General features: G+C 51.0%; 1 protein-coding gene and 1 non-coding gene across 6 annotated transcripts; one reads left to right on the top strand and one right to left on the bottom strand.

Annotated features, from left to right (window-relative positions):
- The first annotated feature begins 131 nt into the window (after positions 1-131).
- Positions 132-6,274, top strand: FAM189B (family with sequence similarity 189 member B). Of its 5 annotated transcripts, none has more exons than XM_028503007.2 (12): positions 134-1,257; positions 1,455-1,511; positions 1,708-1,818; positions 1,925-2,044; positions 2,185-2,292; positions 2,868-3,043; positions 3,173-3,272; positions 3,602-3,671; positions 3,914-4,459; positions 5,014-5,082; positions 5,183-5,436; positions 5,528-6,274. In XM_028503007.2, exons 1-12 carry the CDS (start codon positions 1,033-1,035, stop codon positions 5,699-5,701), a joined length of 2,010 nt encoding a protein of 669 aa, XP_028358808.1. In that variant the 5' UTR covers positions 134-1,032; the 3' UTR covers positions 5,702-6,274. The 5 variants fall into 5 exon arrangements, with proteins under 5 accessions (XP_035871462.1, XP_035871463.1, XP_028358808.1 ...); XM_028503008.2 differs by having other exon boundaries at positions 135-1,257; positions 2,871-3,043; XM_036015569.1 differs by lacking the exon at positions 1,925-2,044 and having other exon boundaries at positions 132-1,257.
- Positions 6,275-15,052: 8,778 nt separating this feature from the next.
- On the bottom strand, positions 15,053-15,216 carry LOC114489290. The gene has a single exon (XR_003683856.1). It is a non-coding gene; the product is annotated as a U1 spliceosomal RNA (small nuclear RNA).
- Between the last annotated feature and the right edge of the window lie 628 nt (positions 15,217-15,844).

The raw sequence follows: 15,844 nt of genomic DNA, 5'->3' as shown, positions 1-15,844 counted from the left end.
CGAGCTGTCCAGGGTAGGGCAGCAGAGCCCGGTGACTGGTGGCTGGTGCAGGAGGCGGGGTGGGGGGGCGGGGGCGGTGTGCGGGAATGCACCCTTGGGCGTGGAATCGTGATTGGGCATGGAATCAGGGAGCACTGCTCTCCGCCCGTCCATTAATGACCCGGTGAGAGCCGCTGCCTCTGCCGGGAACACAGTGGGACCGGGGTCCTTAGAGGCTGGGTGTGGTTCAAGTCAGAGCCCAAAGGGTGGTTGGCTCGGGCCTGGGTCCAGTTAAAGGCTGGGACTGGAAAGCGCCTTACCTTCTAGGCATATCCGCCTGCCTGCCCTATCGCCAGCTCCTGCCCTCCCCCTCCTTCAGGGTTTCTGGCCACGACTACAACTCCCGGGGTGCACCGCGCAGCCACGCCCCTCACACCATCCCATTCCCATCCTCCCCCCTCCAAACCCGCCGCAGCGGGAGCGAGCTAGGGGAATGGAGCGTGGTGGGGAGGGGAGCGGTGCAGGCGACTCAGGAGACAGCGCACCGTGGCCTCCCCACCAGCTGGCCTCGGATCTCACTGGACATTCCGGGGGCACATTGATCGCCCGCCCCTCTAGAGTCACCCACGCCGACCCCTTCCCTCTTCTCTAGACTTCTTTGCCATCCTCTCATTTTTACCCTCCCTACCCTTTCCTGGGTTCCCAACCTCCATCCTCTCCTCACTCCTGGACCGGCCCTTCTCGGTGCCCCTCTTCCCTAGGGAGATGCGATGAACCTGTGCCCCGGAGTCCTCATCGGCGTCCTCATCTCCATCCCGGGCACGGTGCCTGTCCAGTGGCGGGGAGGGAGCACTCCGCGGCCCCTCTGTGACATCCTTCCCTTGGCCCCCGCCCCAGCTGGAGTCCCTGGGCCAGGCCCCAGGGGACCCAGCCAGGGGGTGGGCTCTAGAGCGAATTGGGTGGAGAGGAGGAAGGACGGGGCCTTGGGCACCTCTGAGATGCTCCCAAGTGGCAGGGGGAGCCGAGTGCGGCGCAGGCAACCAGGAGGCAGGCATGATGCCCTCGCCTAGTGATTCCAGCCGCTCGCTTACCAGCCGGCCCAGTACCTGGGGCCTTACCCACCTCCGCCTCCATCGACCCTGGCTGCAGGCCCTGCTCACGCTGGGGCTGGCCCAGGTGCTCCTGGGCATCCTGGTGGTCACCTTCAGCATGATATCCTCCTCCGTCACCACCACTGAGAGCATCAAGAGGTCCTGCCCATCTTGGGCTGGATTCTCGGTGAGTTGGGTGCACAGTTGTTGGGTGGGGGAGGCTCCTTGGGCTCCACCTCTCCACACCAGCTGCCAGTCCAAATCCTGGCCTTTCCTCCCTCTCCTGGTTCTCTCCCTCCTTATAGGGCTGGGTGCACCCTGTGGTGAGGGGCTCACTCAGGTGCCTCCCCTGCCAGGCTGAGCCTGTGCCCACTCTGTCCCCAGCTGGCGTTCTCCGGGGTGGTTGGCATTGTGTCCTGGAAGCGGCCATTTACTTTAGTGGTAGGTGCCAGGGTCTGGTGCCCACTGGGAGGCAGGTGCCCAGCACCTGAGGGATGCCCATATGCCCTCAAGAAGGGAACTGGCTCTCCAGTTCATGTCGTCCAGCACGAATGTGTGTGAAGGAGGGTGGCTTCCTCCTTGGTAGCTTTCCACTCCCGAGGGTCCCAGCCCTGAATCTGCACCCTGTTTTTCCCAGATCTCCTTCTTCTCCTTGCTTTCCGTACTGTGTGTCATGCTCAGCATGGCTGGCTCTGTTCTCTCCTGTAAGAATGCTCAGCTGGCCCAAGACTTCCAAGACTGCTCCATGGTGAGATTTGAGGAGGGCGAGCCAGAGAGAACTGGTTGGGGAAGATGTGAGGGACATCTGGGTCTGTCCTGACTCAGTCTGCCTCACCCTCCCCACTCCCACTCAGGAAGGAAAGGTCTGTCTGTGCTGCCCTTCCATTCCCCTCCTCCGGCCCTGTCCAGAGTCAGGGCAGGGACTAAAAGTTGCCCCTAACTCCACCTGTGATGAAGCCCGAGGGGTGCTTAAGGTGAGCATGCATCCCCTCCTCTACCGTTCCTTCCTCCCCACCCACGCCTGGTTTCCTGGGGTCCTCAGAGGCCCAGAACATGTGGGATTTACCCCTTCCCAGCCCCCTCTCACACCCTTTTTCTCTCTTTCCATTCCCAGAACCTGCTCTTCAGTGTCTGTGGGCTCACCGTTTGTGCCTGCATAATCTGTAGCCTCTCAGCTGTTATCTGCTGCATCCAAATCTTCTCCCTGGACCTTGTGCACTCGGTGAGGGGGGGTGGGGGCTGGGGTCAAAGCCAGTCAGGTATAATGGGAGGGAGCAGGGGTGTGTGGGCTGGGACTGGGGCTCAGGGGGTTGGTTGGTGAGTATAGCGCTGGCTTCTGAGCACCAGAGGTTGTGGATCACCTATTAGAAATGTCTGCCACTGTAGGGATGTTCCAAGGGGGTGAGGAGGGGAATGATCGGGAGTAAGAGAAGTATGTAATGCCAGTCTGGGGCCAGGAGAGGGTCTTTGAAGAGTAGGATTAAAAGTTGGGATGGAGTCAAGAAGATCCTAGAAGGGGGTGGGGATGAAGGGTTGATGTTCTGGTGAAGACAGGGAGCCGGTGGTGATTCTGGGTGCAGATGGGATCATAAAGAAGGGGAATTTTTAGATGGCCAGGGCCAGAGATGGTCCTGGGTGGGGGCAGAGTTAGAGAAGGAGTTGGTTTGGGCTGAGGGAGGGACCAGAACTGAGCTGCTTTGAGGGGGTGGGGCCAGAAAAATGTACTTGAGCTGGGAGTGTGGGAGCCAGGGAACTGTATTCCCAGAAACTAGGCTTGCTAACCTGCTTGCTCCCCAGCAGCTGGCCCCTGAGCACTCGGTCTCAGGTCCCCTGGGGCCTCTGGGCTGCACGTCCTCGCCCCCAGCCCCTCTCCTACACACCATGCTGGACTTGGAAGAATTTGTACCGCCTGTGCCCCCACCTCCCTACTATCCCCCAGAGTACACCTGCAGCTCAGAAACAGACGCTCAGAGGTGAGGCCTGGTGGAGTCCTGCTGGGGAAACTAAGGAAGGGGAAGGGGGTTTCAGCTGCAGTTGGGTCAGTGGGGGAGATCTTTGTGGAAGTTCCCCTCAGGCTTTGACCTTCTCCCTTTCCCCACCAGCATCACCTACAATGGCTCCATGGACAGCCCAGTCCCCTTGTACCCTACCGATTGCCCCCCTTCTTATGAGGCTGTCATGGGGCTACGAGGAGACAGTCAGGTGAGAGCAGGGCTTAGTTTGGGCCAGGGAACTGGGGCTGGAGCATGAAAAGCTGAGTGAGCTGCGCTCATTGGGCAAAGATAACATGTCTCATGATCGTGTAACACTAGCACACCCACGGTCATCTTTGATCTTCCCTAGAGCATGGTGAGGCGGGTGGGGGAGGAAGCATTTCTATTTTACAGGTATGGAAACCAAAGCCCACATAAGTGACTTGTACAGAGGGACAAAGCTGGACAAGAATCTGGGCCTCCAGAGTTCTGTCCTGCACGTGGGGGTGGCCATATCAGTGTGCAGGGCTGGACCCTTGACCTTTGTGTCTTCTGCAGGCCACTCTGTTTGATCCTCAGCTTCATGATGGCTCCTGCATCTGCGAGCGAGTGGCCTCCATTGTAGATGGTGAGCAGGAAGTGGGGAGGGTGACAAAGGCTGACTGCCTGGGACAGCAGAGAAGGGGGAGACAAAGCTAGTTGATGGCATGTGGTCCAGCGAGGGTGGTGGCTTCTTGGAATCCTGGACTTAACTGTCTCTTTTGAGATAAAACTGGAGGCAGAGTGGCCCTCCAGAGGCTGGGCCTGAGAAAAGAGAAACTGCCTATGCCGGGTTGAGCTGGTGCTACCAGCGCCCCCTGCTGCCCACAGTGTCCATGGACAGCGGGTCTCTGGTGCTGTCGGCCATTGGCGATCTCCCGGGGGGCTCCAGCCCGTCGGAGGACTCCTGCCTGCTGGAGCTGCAGGGCTCCGTACGCTCCGTGGACTACGTGCTCTTCCGCTCCATTCAGCGTAGCCGCGCAGGCTACTGCCTCAGCCTGGACTGCGGCCTTCGCGGCCCCTTTGAGGACAGCCCCCTGCCCCGGCGGCCCCCGAGGGCAGCCCGCTCCTACTCCTGCTCTGCCCCGGAGGCCCCACCCCCTCTGGGTGCCCCCACAGCTGCCCGCAGCTGTCACAGGCTGGAGGGCTGGCCGCCTTGGGTGGGACCCTGCTTCCCAGAGCTAAGGCGGAGGGTCCCCAAGGGAGGCAGCCGGCCAGCTGCAGCCCCTCCCACAAGAGCCCCGACCCGCCGCTTCAGCGATAGCTCAGGTTCCCTCACCCCACCGGGGCACCGGCCTCCTCATCCGGCTCCCCCATCACCGCTGCTGCTGCCACGGTCCCACAGTGACCCAGGCATCACCACCTCCAGCGACACTGGTGAGCACCACCCCCTCCTCGCCACCACTACCAACAAGGTTCAGGAAAGGGCAGGCACTGGGAGTTAGAAGGCCAGCGATGGCCGCCAGGATCTGGGACACTGTTGAGGTCCATGAAGAGGATGAAAGGTGAGTTCACTCCTGTGGTGGACAATTCTTGAGTGCTGACCTCTTAGAAACAACATCAGTAACTTCGTGGCTAAAAGAGGAGGATTTGTTCTGTGAAACCAATTCCACAGCTCACAGCTTGGGCCAGTTGCCAAGCCTCAGTTTCTCACCTGTAAAACGGTTATAACAGTAGCCCTTCCACCATAGGTACTATAACGTTACTGGGAAATGAGGTAATGCAAGTAAAATGCTCAGCACAAAAAGCACTCATTATCACCATTATGTGCCAAGTACTGGGGAGGATGCTGCTGTGAGTGACGCGGCCTTAGTCCTCGTCTTGGAGAACTGTACCATCTCTGGGCTTGAATTCTCGGGGGAGGGTGGTAGGATGGGTGGGTGTGTCCACTGGGCACTTCCCTTCAGTCTCTGGCTCCCTCTCCTCCCCAGCTGACTTCAGGGATCTTTATACCAAAGTGCTTGAGGAAGAAACTGCTTCGGTTTCCTCTGCAGATACAGGTCAGGCGTGTGGTTAGGCCCAGGGGTTGGGAGCTGAGGGAGTGCTGCCTGGCCCTCCGCGCCTCCCGCCCACCCACTCTGCCTCTGTCTCTCTCTCCAGGGCTCTGCTCTGAAGCCTGCCTCTTCCGTCTAGCTCGCTGCCCTTCCCCCAAGCTGCTACGTGCCCGTTCTGCTGAGAAACGAAGACCTGTTCCCACCTACCAGAAAGTCCCCTTGCCCTCGGGCCCTGCACCTGCCCACTCACTGGGGGACCTAAAAAGTAGCTGGCCAGGCCGCGGCTTGGTCACTCGTTTCCTGCAGATGTCCAGGAAAGCCCCGGACCCCAGTGGAAATGGGGCCCGTGGGCATAAGCAGGTAGGCGTCAGGGAAGCCTGGGAAGGTGCCCAGGAAAGCCTGGAACTTCAGGTTGGGCCACATTGATGTCCTCTCCTATGTCCCCCTTCAGGTGCCCCAGAGCCCTTGGGGACGACCAGGGCGAGAGAACCTCCATCTTCGAAGCTGTGGGGATCTGAGCTCCAGCTCCTCCCTGCGGCGCCTCCTGTCTGCCCGCAGGCTGGAGCGTGGTACCCGCCCCCACAGCCTCAGCCTGAATGGAGGCAGTCGGGAAACTGGGCTCTGACGTGGGCTTCTTGCTACATTGAACAAATCCAGATGAATGCTGGACCACAGGCACCAGCTGGTCGGGACCAGCAGCCTCCAGCACTCCCTTGCACTGGCTGACACAAAAAGAAACCTGCCATATACCCCAAAATCATCCCTTTCCCTCCTACCTCTGTGGGGGCTCTTTCTGCTTGCCTTTGCTCCTCTGGCCTGGGAGAGCTTCTGTCCTGTACTGCATGAGTAATCAGGCTGTCGGGGGAGATACCCTGCTTACAGCATTGGAAAAAGAAAGTAATCAAGTCCTTCCCTGCAGCATGAGAGTAGCTCTCTGATTTGCCAGGGGCACTATGGCCAGAACAAGGCATGTCCCAGGTATTTAAACATAAAGGGCCGTATGCCTGTGCAACTGGGTGGTGAAGCATGAAGAGTCTTAAAAATCTGGGTGGCTTCTCAGCTCTGCCACCTGTAGCTGCATGACCTTGGGCAAGTTATTTAACCTTAATTTCCTGACCTGTAAAACATTGTGAGGACAAATGTTTATAAAACTCTTAACACTACGTAAGCCTTCAATAAATTTCAATTTTCCCCTTCACTTCTGGGAAATTTTGTTCTAGCCTCTCGCATAGATGAAACTCTCTCAAGACTTGTATTTCTTTCCAGCTGCCACACTGTATCTCCTCCTTTTCATGGGAGAACATTTTCTCTTCTTCCCTGCACTTCCTCATCCATTCCACTACCTCTTCCCAGGCATTGCTCTTGATAAAGTGTCCAGCAACCAAAAGGTGACCATTGCTCAACCTCTAAGAAGCACTTACCCAGAAAATCAGTATCTTCCCTCTTGACTTTTTCCCTCTTGTATTTGAAGATGCCCTGTTCTCCTATACCCCTCCCCCCCCCACACACACTTTACTGTCTCGGTATCCTCTTCAGCTTTTACACCTCTCCTGTACTACTTAACACTAGAGGCCTCCAGGGCTCTCTCCTTGGCTCTTTTCTATTTTCACTGTCTGTAGATGGTTCTACGAAGATCCATGGCTTAAATACTTCCTGTGTGTTCATGGATAACTCCCTCCTTGACCTCTCCATGGGCTCGAACCTCCAACTTGACATCTCTGCTTGGATGTCTAATGGGCCTCTCAGCCTCAACATGGCCACAGCTGGGGTCTTGATTCCCACCCCCAGCACCTGGTCCTTTTCCACTGTTCCTTCTCAAGAAGGGGCATCACCACTCGGCCAGCTGCATATTCCAAAAGTTTGGGACTTGGCCTATTCTCTTGTTTCTCATCTGACATATTTAATTTGATCCTGAAATCATCCTGTCTCACCAGCTACCTAGTTCAAGCCACCAATTTCTGTCAGCACCTGAATCTATCTATTTCCTCATTTCCTAACAATCCATTCTTCACTCAGCAAAATAAGAAATCATGTCACCCTGTCTGGTGTGGCCCAGTGGATTGAGCACTAGCCTGCGGACTGAAAGGTTGCTGGTTGGATTCCCAGTCAGGGCACATGCCTGAGTCTCTGGCCAGGTTCCCAGTGGGGGGTTTGAGAGGGGCAACGGATCACTATCTTGCACATCATATTTCTCTCCCTCTCTTTCTCCCTCCTTTCCCTTTTCTCTAAAAATCAATAAATCTTTTTAAAAAGGAATGACACATCAAGGTGTCACTAAAATCTAATGTCTCCCCATTAATATTTAGAATAATCTACAAGCTCCTTCTGAGACCACGGTCAGGTACTCCTGGATCTGCCTTGTGCAAGGGCCTTTGTACTTGCTTTTTCCCAAGCATTAGCCAAGCATCTGGCCTATGTCTATTGCCTTCCTCTAAGCGAAATTTGGATCTTCGTTCTATTCCCACCTTCTCATGAGCAACGTCCAGTCATTTTATCACATTGCCATTTTGTTTTGAGCACGTACCACTATCTAAAATTATTTTGTTTTTGCCTGTCGTCCCGTGGAATATAAGAGGCCCAAATTGCTCATTGCACTGGGCCTAACATTTAGTAGGCCCTTAACAAACTCAAGTTGCTGATGTGGCAGAGCGGGACCCTATGATTTTGGGGATGGCTGCGGTACCCGATTCGGAAGGAAGGGGCACTGCCCACAGATGGCGTCAGGCTGCAAGGCTTCTTGAATAATTCACCATCATAACAACCCCGCCTCAGGGAAGGTTGGGGTGTGGCCAGGACGGCAAAATAAGATAGCAGACGTGAAGCCTGGGATTCCCAACGGGGCAGTTTCTGGGCACTGAATGTTCCCTACTCTGAGGATCCCAGAGGAGGAAGCTCAAGAATTCTGCTTAGCTTCCACGGGCTGGACTGCTTGAGGGTATTCTCTCCCTCACCCCACCCAGCCTGCTTTACTCTACGCTGCGTGCTGCCCGACGTACGCCGAGGCGCTTGCGCTTTTCACGACTCGCTCTTTCCCAGTACATCCCAAATACGCTTGCGCGCCATCTGGGTTACGGCTGGTCAGAGAGAGCCGTTTGTTTCTAGAAAAACCAATAATACGTGCGGAAGAGGCCTACGTTCCACCTCCTGACCATTAAAGGTCTACCTTCCTAAGCGAGGCTCCACCCCCTCCTGGCACCGCCCCACCGGCTCTGAGCGTCAGGCGGCTGCGTGTCGTAGGTCTCTTCCTCGGTCGCACGCGGACTCTGAAAAGCTTCCTGCTCTAGCCCCGCCCACTCCTCTTTGTGGACTGCGGTGGGATTTCCCTTCGCCTCCAGTTGGGGTTGCTGTTTTACTTCGCCCACGGTAGGCGTAATGGTTGTAGCACCATTTGGACCTTAACTCTCCCCTCCCGGCGTTTGCCGTTTACCTTTTTATCATCATTATTTGTAGGCATGACCGTAATTTACTAACGAAGAAGAGGGGATAAAAATTTTCGAATTCTCCTCTATCCACTTGCTTATTGAGGGGTGGAGCGGAAATAAGGTCTGTGTAATTTATCTGTTCTCCAGCCGTTCGACAAGCGCTCACTGAGTACTGGACCAGTCTCTATGCTAGGCATCAGCGATACAGCCATTGGGGATAGGAGGGGAGCGAGGACAGAGTTGGCTATACCCTACTGGGCTTACGCACTGACCCCATCAGCAGGCAAATGAATTAGCAGGGCACTGAACGCTATAAATGACATTAAACCACTTCTGCAATTAATTGTGATAACAGCTACAAAAGACATGTAAGGCTATGAGCTTGTGTTGCAGGAGTGTTGTGTGTAGAGGGAGAGGATTTTTGGAGAAAATGATGTCTGAGATGCGTTCTGAAAGGTGAATAGGCATTAACTAGGCTAAATAGAGGTGAAGAGTGATGTATACTGAAGGAAGTGCCTTTATGAGCACTCTGAGGTATGGATTTAGAACAAGGGGCAAGTCCGTGGCAGACTGTAATTGGCACCTCCCCACGTCTTATTTCTACACAGCAACCAAAATGATCTTAAAAATATAAATCTGACCTTGTCACTTCTCTGCATCAAACTCTCCAGTGATTTTCCATCTCAGGACAAAATTCAGGCTCCTTACTATGTCCAAGGCCTACAGAATCTGGCCCCCAACTTGCTTTCCTAAATTCACTTCTTACAATTATCCCCATCACTGGTTATATCCAACACTCCCAACCCCTTTATTTTGCTTCCTAGTGCTCATGACCATGTGAAGTTATGTGTTTTGTTTTTGTTTTTTGTTTTTGTCTTTGTCTACCAGCCACTAGGACATAAACTCCATACAGCCAGCAACTTTATCATCTTACTGCTATGTCCACAGGATCTAGAACAGTGCCTGGCACATAGTAGATGCCCGGTTATTATTTGTTGAATGTGTGAGTTGGTCTGGCTGGTGTAGCTCAGTGGATTGAATGCCAGCCTGTGAACCAAAGGGTTGCAGGTTTGATTCCCAGTCCAGGGCACATGCCTGGGTTACAGGCCCAGGCCCGGTAGCGGGGCACATGAGGGGCACCTGCATATTGATGTTTCTCTCTCTCTCTCCATCCCTTCTTCTCTGTCTAAAAATAAATAAATAAGTAAAATATTTTTAAAAATTAAAAAAAAAAGAAATCTGTGATTTGGGAAGCACATAGCAAGGGTGCCTAACCCAGGCTGAGTTGTCAGGAAAATGGTCCTGATGGCAGTGATCCTAAGTCTGAGACTGTAATGATGAAAAAGAAGAGTTATTCATTTTTTTCAAGAGAAGAGAAGGAAGTACTCATGGCAGGGAGGAGAGCAGGGGCAAGATGCAGTGTAGCCTGTAACAGGAATTGGGACTGGAGGTGCAAGTGCAGACGTGGGAAATGAGGGTGGAACACATATCCTGTCAGCCCTCTCAAAGGCAGTGTGGCGCCTTTGAAGGAGTTGAGGAGGGAGAGTGGTAGGTTCGGAATTTATATTTTAGTTAAGACTGCCCACTTCTCAGAGAATGGACTGGAGGACAAAAGTGGAGGTTATAAGACAGAGAGATGTTTCTGTAGTCTAGGAGAGAAATAATGGGGAAAAGGGTACAGGGAGAGGACAGAGTGGAGAATAAGCCCCATGGGGATATAAGGCCAAAATAAAGCAAAAGTTTGTCAAGTTAGAAAAGGAGCCCCAGATTCTGGGAGGAAGGGGTTCCATTTACGGAGAGATAAATCACAGGAGGAAGAACAGGTTTGGCTGGGGGGAGATCGCGATCTCATGATGGTCCTGCTGAGGTGTCCGTGAGACACCCAGAGGCAAGTTCTGGCAGTCAGAGTCAAGACTGTCACATAGGCACTCCCAGGAGGAAGATTGGGATTGGAGGTGGATATTTGGGCACCAAAAGCACCTAGAAGAGAATCAAAGCCATGGGGTTGTCTCTTTGGAGAGAGTATAACATATGAAAAGAGAAGACCTAGGACAAAAGCCTAGGAGCACCCTCAGACAGAAATAGATGAAGCCTACGAAGGAGAAGGAACAGACAGAAAAGTGGGAGAACAGACTTGGCCAGTATAGCTCAGTTGGTTGGAGCACTGTTCCATAACCAAAAGGTTGCAGGTTCAAGCCCCGGTCCAGGCAGGGGTGCGTGAGACCCGCCCCCCCCCCCCCCCCCCCCGCCCCAGTTTGGACACATAAAATACCTGGTCTGGGTACAACCAATAGATGTTTCTCTTGCATTGATGCTTCTCTTGCATCGATGTTTCTCTCCCTTCCTCTCTCTCAAAAAGCAAATGGATGCCCCAGCTGGTGTGGCTCAGTGGACTGAGTGCTGGCTTGCAAACCAATACTTGCTGGTTCAATTCCCAGTCACGACACATGCCTGGGTAGCACGCCAGGCCAGGTCCCCAGCTAGGGGCATGAGAGAGGCAACCAATCAAAGTATCTCTTGCACATCGATGTTTCTCTCCCTCCCCTCTCTCTAAAAATAAATAAATAAAATCTTTAATTTATAAAAAAGCAAATGGGGGAAAATGCCCTCAGGTGAGGATAAAAAAAGAAAAAGGAAAAATGGAAGGACATCCAGCCAGGAGAGTGGAGTCATAAAAACAAAGGAGAATACTTCAAGAAGGGAGAGATCGAGGCAAGAGTTTTGGAAATGAGGAAACTGAAGCTCGAGAGAAGTCAGTTAAGTTCCCATACCTCAGATCTAGTGAGTAATGAAGCAAAGCTTTCAATCCTGTTTAGGCACTGGTTCATGCTAAAACACCCGTTCATATTGCCTCTCCTTAAGGAGAGAAATGGCAGCAGCCAGAGGAAGCAAGGCAGGAGGTAGAGGTCTTGGACAGATGACTCTCCACTACCTACAGGGAAGAAATAAACACTGAATAACAGTAACAATAGCACTTCCTGCCACCAATATGGAACTTGACAGTTCTCAAGGTGTCCCTTCACAGACATGATTCTTGTCTGTGATCCTCATTACAGTCCTACATGGGAGGGTCAGAACAGTTAGGGCTGTGCCAGGAAGTTCACAGAGGTTCTGTATGTATGTATTTTATTTATTTGTTTATTTTCTTTAAACCCATATTTCTGTAGCTTCAGCCTTGTCCCCTTCATTTGGTCTTAGTTTAACTATAATCATCATCTTCAGAGTTAGCCTCATTCTTTCTGAAGTTCACCACTCCTTGCCTCAAACCACACCAAGGACAGTCTCTGAAACACTGGTGTGGGTGGTAACTTAACCTATTCATTCATTCAACATACACTGAACCCCCATTCTGTGCTTGCCTCTGAGTGAAGAGTTCTGAGGTTTCAAAGACTTAGCAATCATGAAATTTGCTCCACAGTTTTATAAACATAAGAAAGACTAAAAATACACTACTGAGATATCTGGGAGGCTGTATGGCATGGGGACTAAGAGTTGCTTGGGCTTCAGAATAGTACAGACTTGAAACCAGGCTTGGCTCTGCCACTTATTTAACTTCTCTGTCTCAGTGTTCTCATCTGTAACTTGGAGTTGTCAGGCTAATGCATGTGGTAAGTGGCCATGAGAGACTGGCTGGTAACTTGAGAAAAAATATAGGAGAGCACATGAGGTACAGGTACTTTCCTTGTGCACTGAGCTTTACAATGAATGCTATGGTTATTGTTTAAGAGTTGTTTAGCCCTGGCTGGTGTGGCTCAGTTGATTGAGAATTGCCTGTGAACCAGAGGGTTGCTGGTTCAATTCCCAGTCAGGGCACATGCCTGGGTTGTAGGCCAGGTCCCGGTAGGAGACATGTGAGAGACACCACACATTGATGTTTCTCTCCCCTCTTTCTCCCTCCCTTCCCCTCTCTACAAATAAATAAAATCTAAAAAAAAAAAAAAGAGTCGTTTAATCAAACTAACTTTATAGTGGTAATCATTGTGTAGTATATACATGGATCAAATCATCACATTATACACCTTAAACTTACAGTGTTATATGTCAGTTATATCTCAATATAGTTGAAAAAGAGTTGTTTAATCAGATGAATTCAAGGGTGAAGCCACACCCTAGTAAGGGACAGAAAAGGTCCAGTCTCACTGGAGAAAGATGTCCTTTTTGGTGTCAGTAATCAGGAGGATTGGTGTGTCTTCAGATCAGAAACCAGAATGGAAAGGACAGGTTCTAGGCTGATTGGTAAGGTTTATTCATTCATTGATTTAATATTTTTGAGCACCGACTCTCTGTTTTGCATGGAATGAGAAAGTATCTCTCTTTGACTTGACCATGAAGGTAACAGTGGGACTGAGAGGTGCATCTTCCTTGGGGAGTTGGCCTGAGGCCTGAAAAGCAGGGAGCCTGTCTCTAGGGCAGGAATTTGCTGTCTGAGCCAAGCTTACAGCACAGCAAAGGGCTGGCAGAAGTGGGATCAGAATTTTGCCAAACTATTTTTCAACTCCTGCTTTTGCCAATATTTATTGCTTAGTTGTCCTCCCTTGGTGTTTAGCTAAGTCTTTTAAAAGTGTGCAACAGGCCCTGGTTGGTGTGGCTCAGTGGACTGAGTACTGACCTGCGGACCAAAGTGTCGCCGGTTCGATTCCCAGTCAGGGCAGATGCCTGGGTTGTGGGCCAGGTCCCCACCAGGGGGCAGGTGAGAGGCAACCAGGCATTGATGTTTCTCTCCCTCTCTTTCTCCCTCTTTTCCCCTCTCTAAAAAATAAATTAATTAAATTAAATTTAAATAAATAAATTTTATTTATTTATTGTTAGAGAGAGGGGAAGGGAGGGAGAAAGAGAGAAACATTAATGTGTGGTTGCCTCTTGACTGCCCCTCACTGGGGACCTGGCTTGCAACCCAGGTATGTACCCTGACTGGGAATTGAACCAGCAACCCTTTGGTTTGCAGGCTGGCACTCGATCCACTGAGCCACACCAGCCAGGGATTTTGTTTGTTTGTTTGTTTGTTTGTTTTGTTTTTTGATGGCATGCTTTGAAGCACACTTTTTGTTTTGATGAAGTCTAATTTATCTTTTTTTTTCTTCTGTCACTTGTGTTTTAGAATCATATGTAAGAAACCATTGCCTGTGAGATTCTGCACTTTTCACTGTAATAGAATGAGATTGTTAGGGAACCTTGGGAGGCGGTAAGATTGTTTACACGTGGGAGGGACATGACTTATTGGGAGGGTGGACTGTGGTGGATTGCCTTCTAGCTGACCCCAAATGATCCCCACCTACTATTCACACTTTTGTTTAGTCCCTCTACCACATTTATGGGAAAGACCTGCATAACCAATAGGATAGTATGGAAATGATGGTGTGTGACTCCTGAGGCTAGGACATCGTGCCTTTTGCCTTGGTCTCTCTTGAATTGCTCACTGTGGAGGAAGCCATCTGCCATGTTGTGAGGACACTCAGGCAGCCCTATAAATGAGTCCACATGGAGAGGAACTGAGACCTCCTGCCAACAGCCAGCCCCAGTTGACCACCTGTGTTAGTGGTGCATTTTGGAAGCAGAGCCTCGGCCCAGTTAGGCCTGCTGATGCCTGTAGCCCTGGCCAATGTCTTGGCCACAGTCTCATGAGAAACCTCCAGTCTGCACTGTCCAGCTAAATCTGGACTGACATCCCTGAATTCCTCACCCACAGAAACTAAGTGAGATAATAAATGTTTGTTATTGCTTAAAAAAAACAAAACAAAAAACAACTAGTGCTTAATCCAAGGCTGCAAAGATTTATTCCTATGCTTTTTTCCCAGGAGTTTTCTAGTTTGAGCTCTTACATTTAGGTCTATGGTCTAATTTGCTTTAATTTTTTTAAAAAAAGGCTTTATTTATTTATTTATTTATTTATTTTAAAGATTTTATTTATTTATTTTTAGAGAGGGAAGGAGGGAGAATAGAGAGAGAGAAACATCCATGTGTGGTTGCTGGGGGCCGTGGCCTGCAACCCAGGCATGTGCCCTGGCTGGGAATCGAACTTGCGACACTTTGGTTTGCAGCCCGAGCTCAATCCACTGAGCTATGCCAGCCAGGGCTATTTATTTTTTAAAGAGAAGGGAACAGAGGGAAACATTGATCAGTTGGCTCTTGTACACCCTTAACCAAGGACCTGGTCTGCAACCCAGGCATGTATCCTAACTGGGAATCGAACTGGCAACCTTTTGGTTCACAGACCAGTACTCAGTCTACTGAGCCACACCAGCCAGGGCTAATTTGCTTTATTTTTCAATTATGGAGTGAGGTAAGGGTCTAAGTTTATCTTTTTGCATGTACATGTCCAGTTGTCTCAGCACCATCTGTTAAAAACACGATCTGTCCTGGATCCTACTCCTTGTTTACTGATTCATTTCAGGACATAAAGAGTGTATTAGAAAATACTTGTTATGGAAAGGGGGCGTGAAAGCTGTTGGGCTGAGATCTCTAGGGTGGGGAGAGTGGAGCTCAGAGACAGAGGCAGAGTCGCCCCTCCCTATCTGAAATCAAGCACTGTTGTTGTTTTCTCTCTTTTTTTTTTTCAGGGGAGAGCGCAAACACAGTGCCCCACTACCACAAATTATGCAGCTGACTTTCCCACATTTGGGGAAATCGCAGGAGTCAGCACATCTGGAGTGCAATGGATAAGCCTCACCCCGGGAAAACCACCTTCGTGATCACGGTATCTCCCCTGCTGGGTGAGTATGAAATCAAGCATTGTTGGCCAACTTGGGAGTTCTGGATTTTGTTTCATTGTTGAAGTGATGTCCCTTGACTGGTGCCTTTGGAGGACACAGATCCAGAAATGTTGCCAGGAGCAAACTCTTCAAAAGCCAACTTGGCCTTCACCTTGGGTGGGTAGAACCCTCTGTAAAAATAAGGAACGATTTTAAAACAATAAAAAACAAGCCCTGGCTGGCGTAGCTCAGTGGATTGAGCGCGGGCTGGGAACCAAAGTGTCCCAGGTTCGATTCCCAGCCAGGGTACATTCCTGGGTTGCAGGCCATAAGCCCCAGCAACCGCACATTGATGTTTCTCTCTCTCTCTCTCTCTCTCTCTCTCTCTCTCTCTCTCTCTATCTCCCTCCCTTCCCTCCCTAAAAATAAATTTTAAAAAATCTTTAAAAAAACAACAACAACAATAAAAAACAAGCACTGCAGATCAACACTGCAGCTTTTGAAAATAGCCAGCACTTCACATAGCGTTTGGCACACCAGAGGCACTCTTTACATATGCGCTGTGTGTCACAGGACTCTGGGTATGAATCCAGTTTCTGTCACTGAGCAGCCAAGAGACTTTAGGCAATTTAGTGACCTTTCAGAGTTTTAGGTTCC

This window comes from Phyllostomus discolor, chromosome 14 (assembly GCF_004126475.2).
Source record: "Phyllostomus discolor isolate MPI-MPIP mPhyDis1 chromosome 14, mPhyDis1.pri.v3, whole genome shotgun sequence".
Lineage (NCBI taxonomy): Eukaryota > Metazoa > Chordata > Mammalia > Chiroptera > Phyllostomidae > Phyllostomus > Phyllostomus discolor.
The sequence above is the reverse complement of the archived record's forward strand: the minus strand, read 5'-3'. Positions and strand labels throughout refer to the sequence as shown.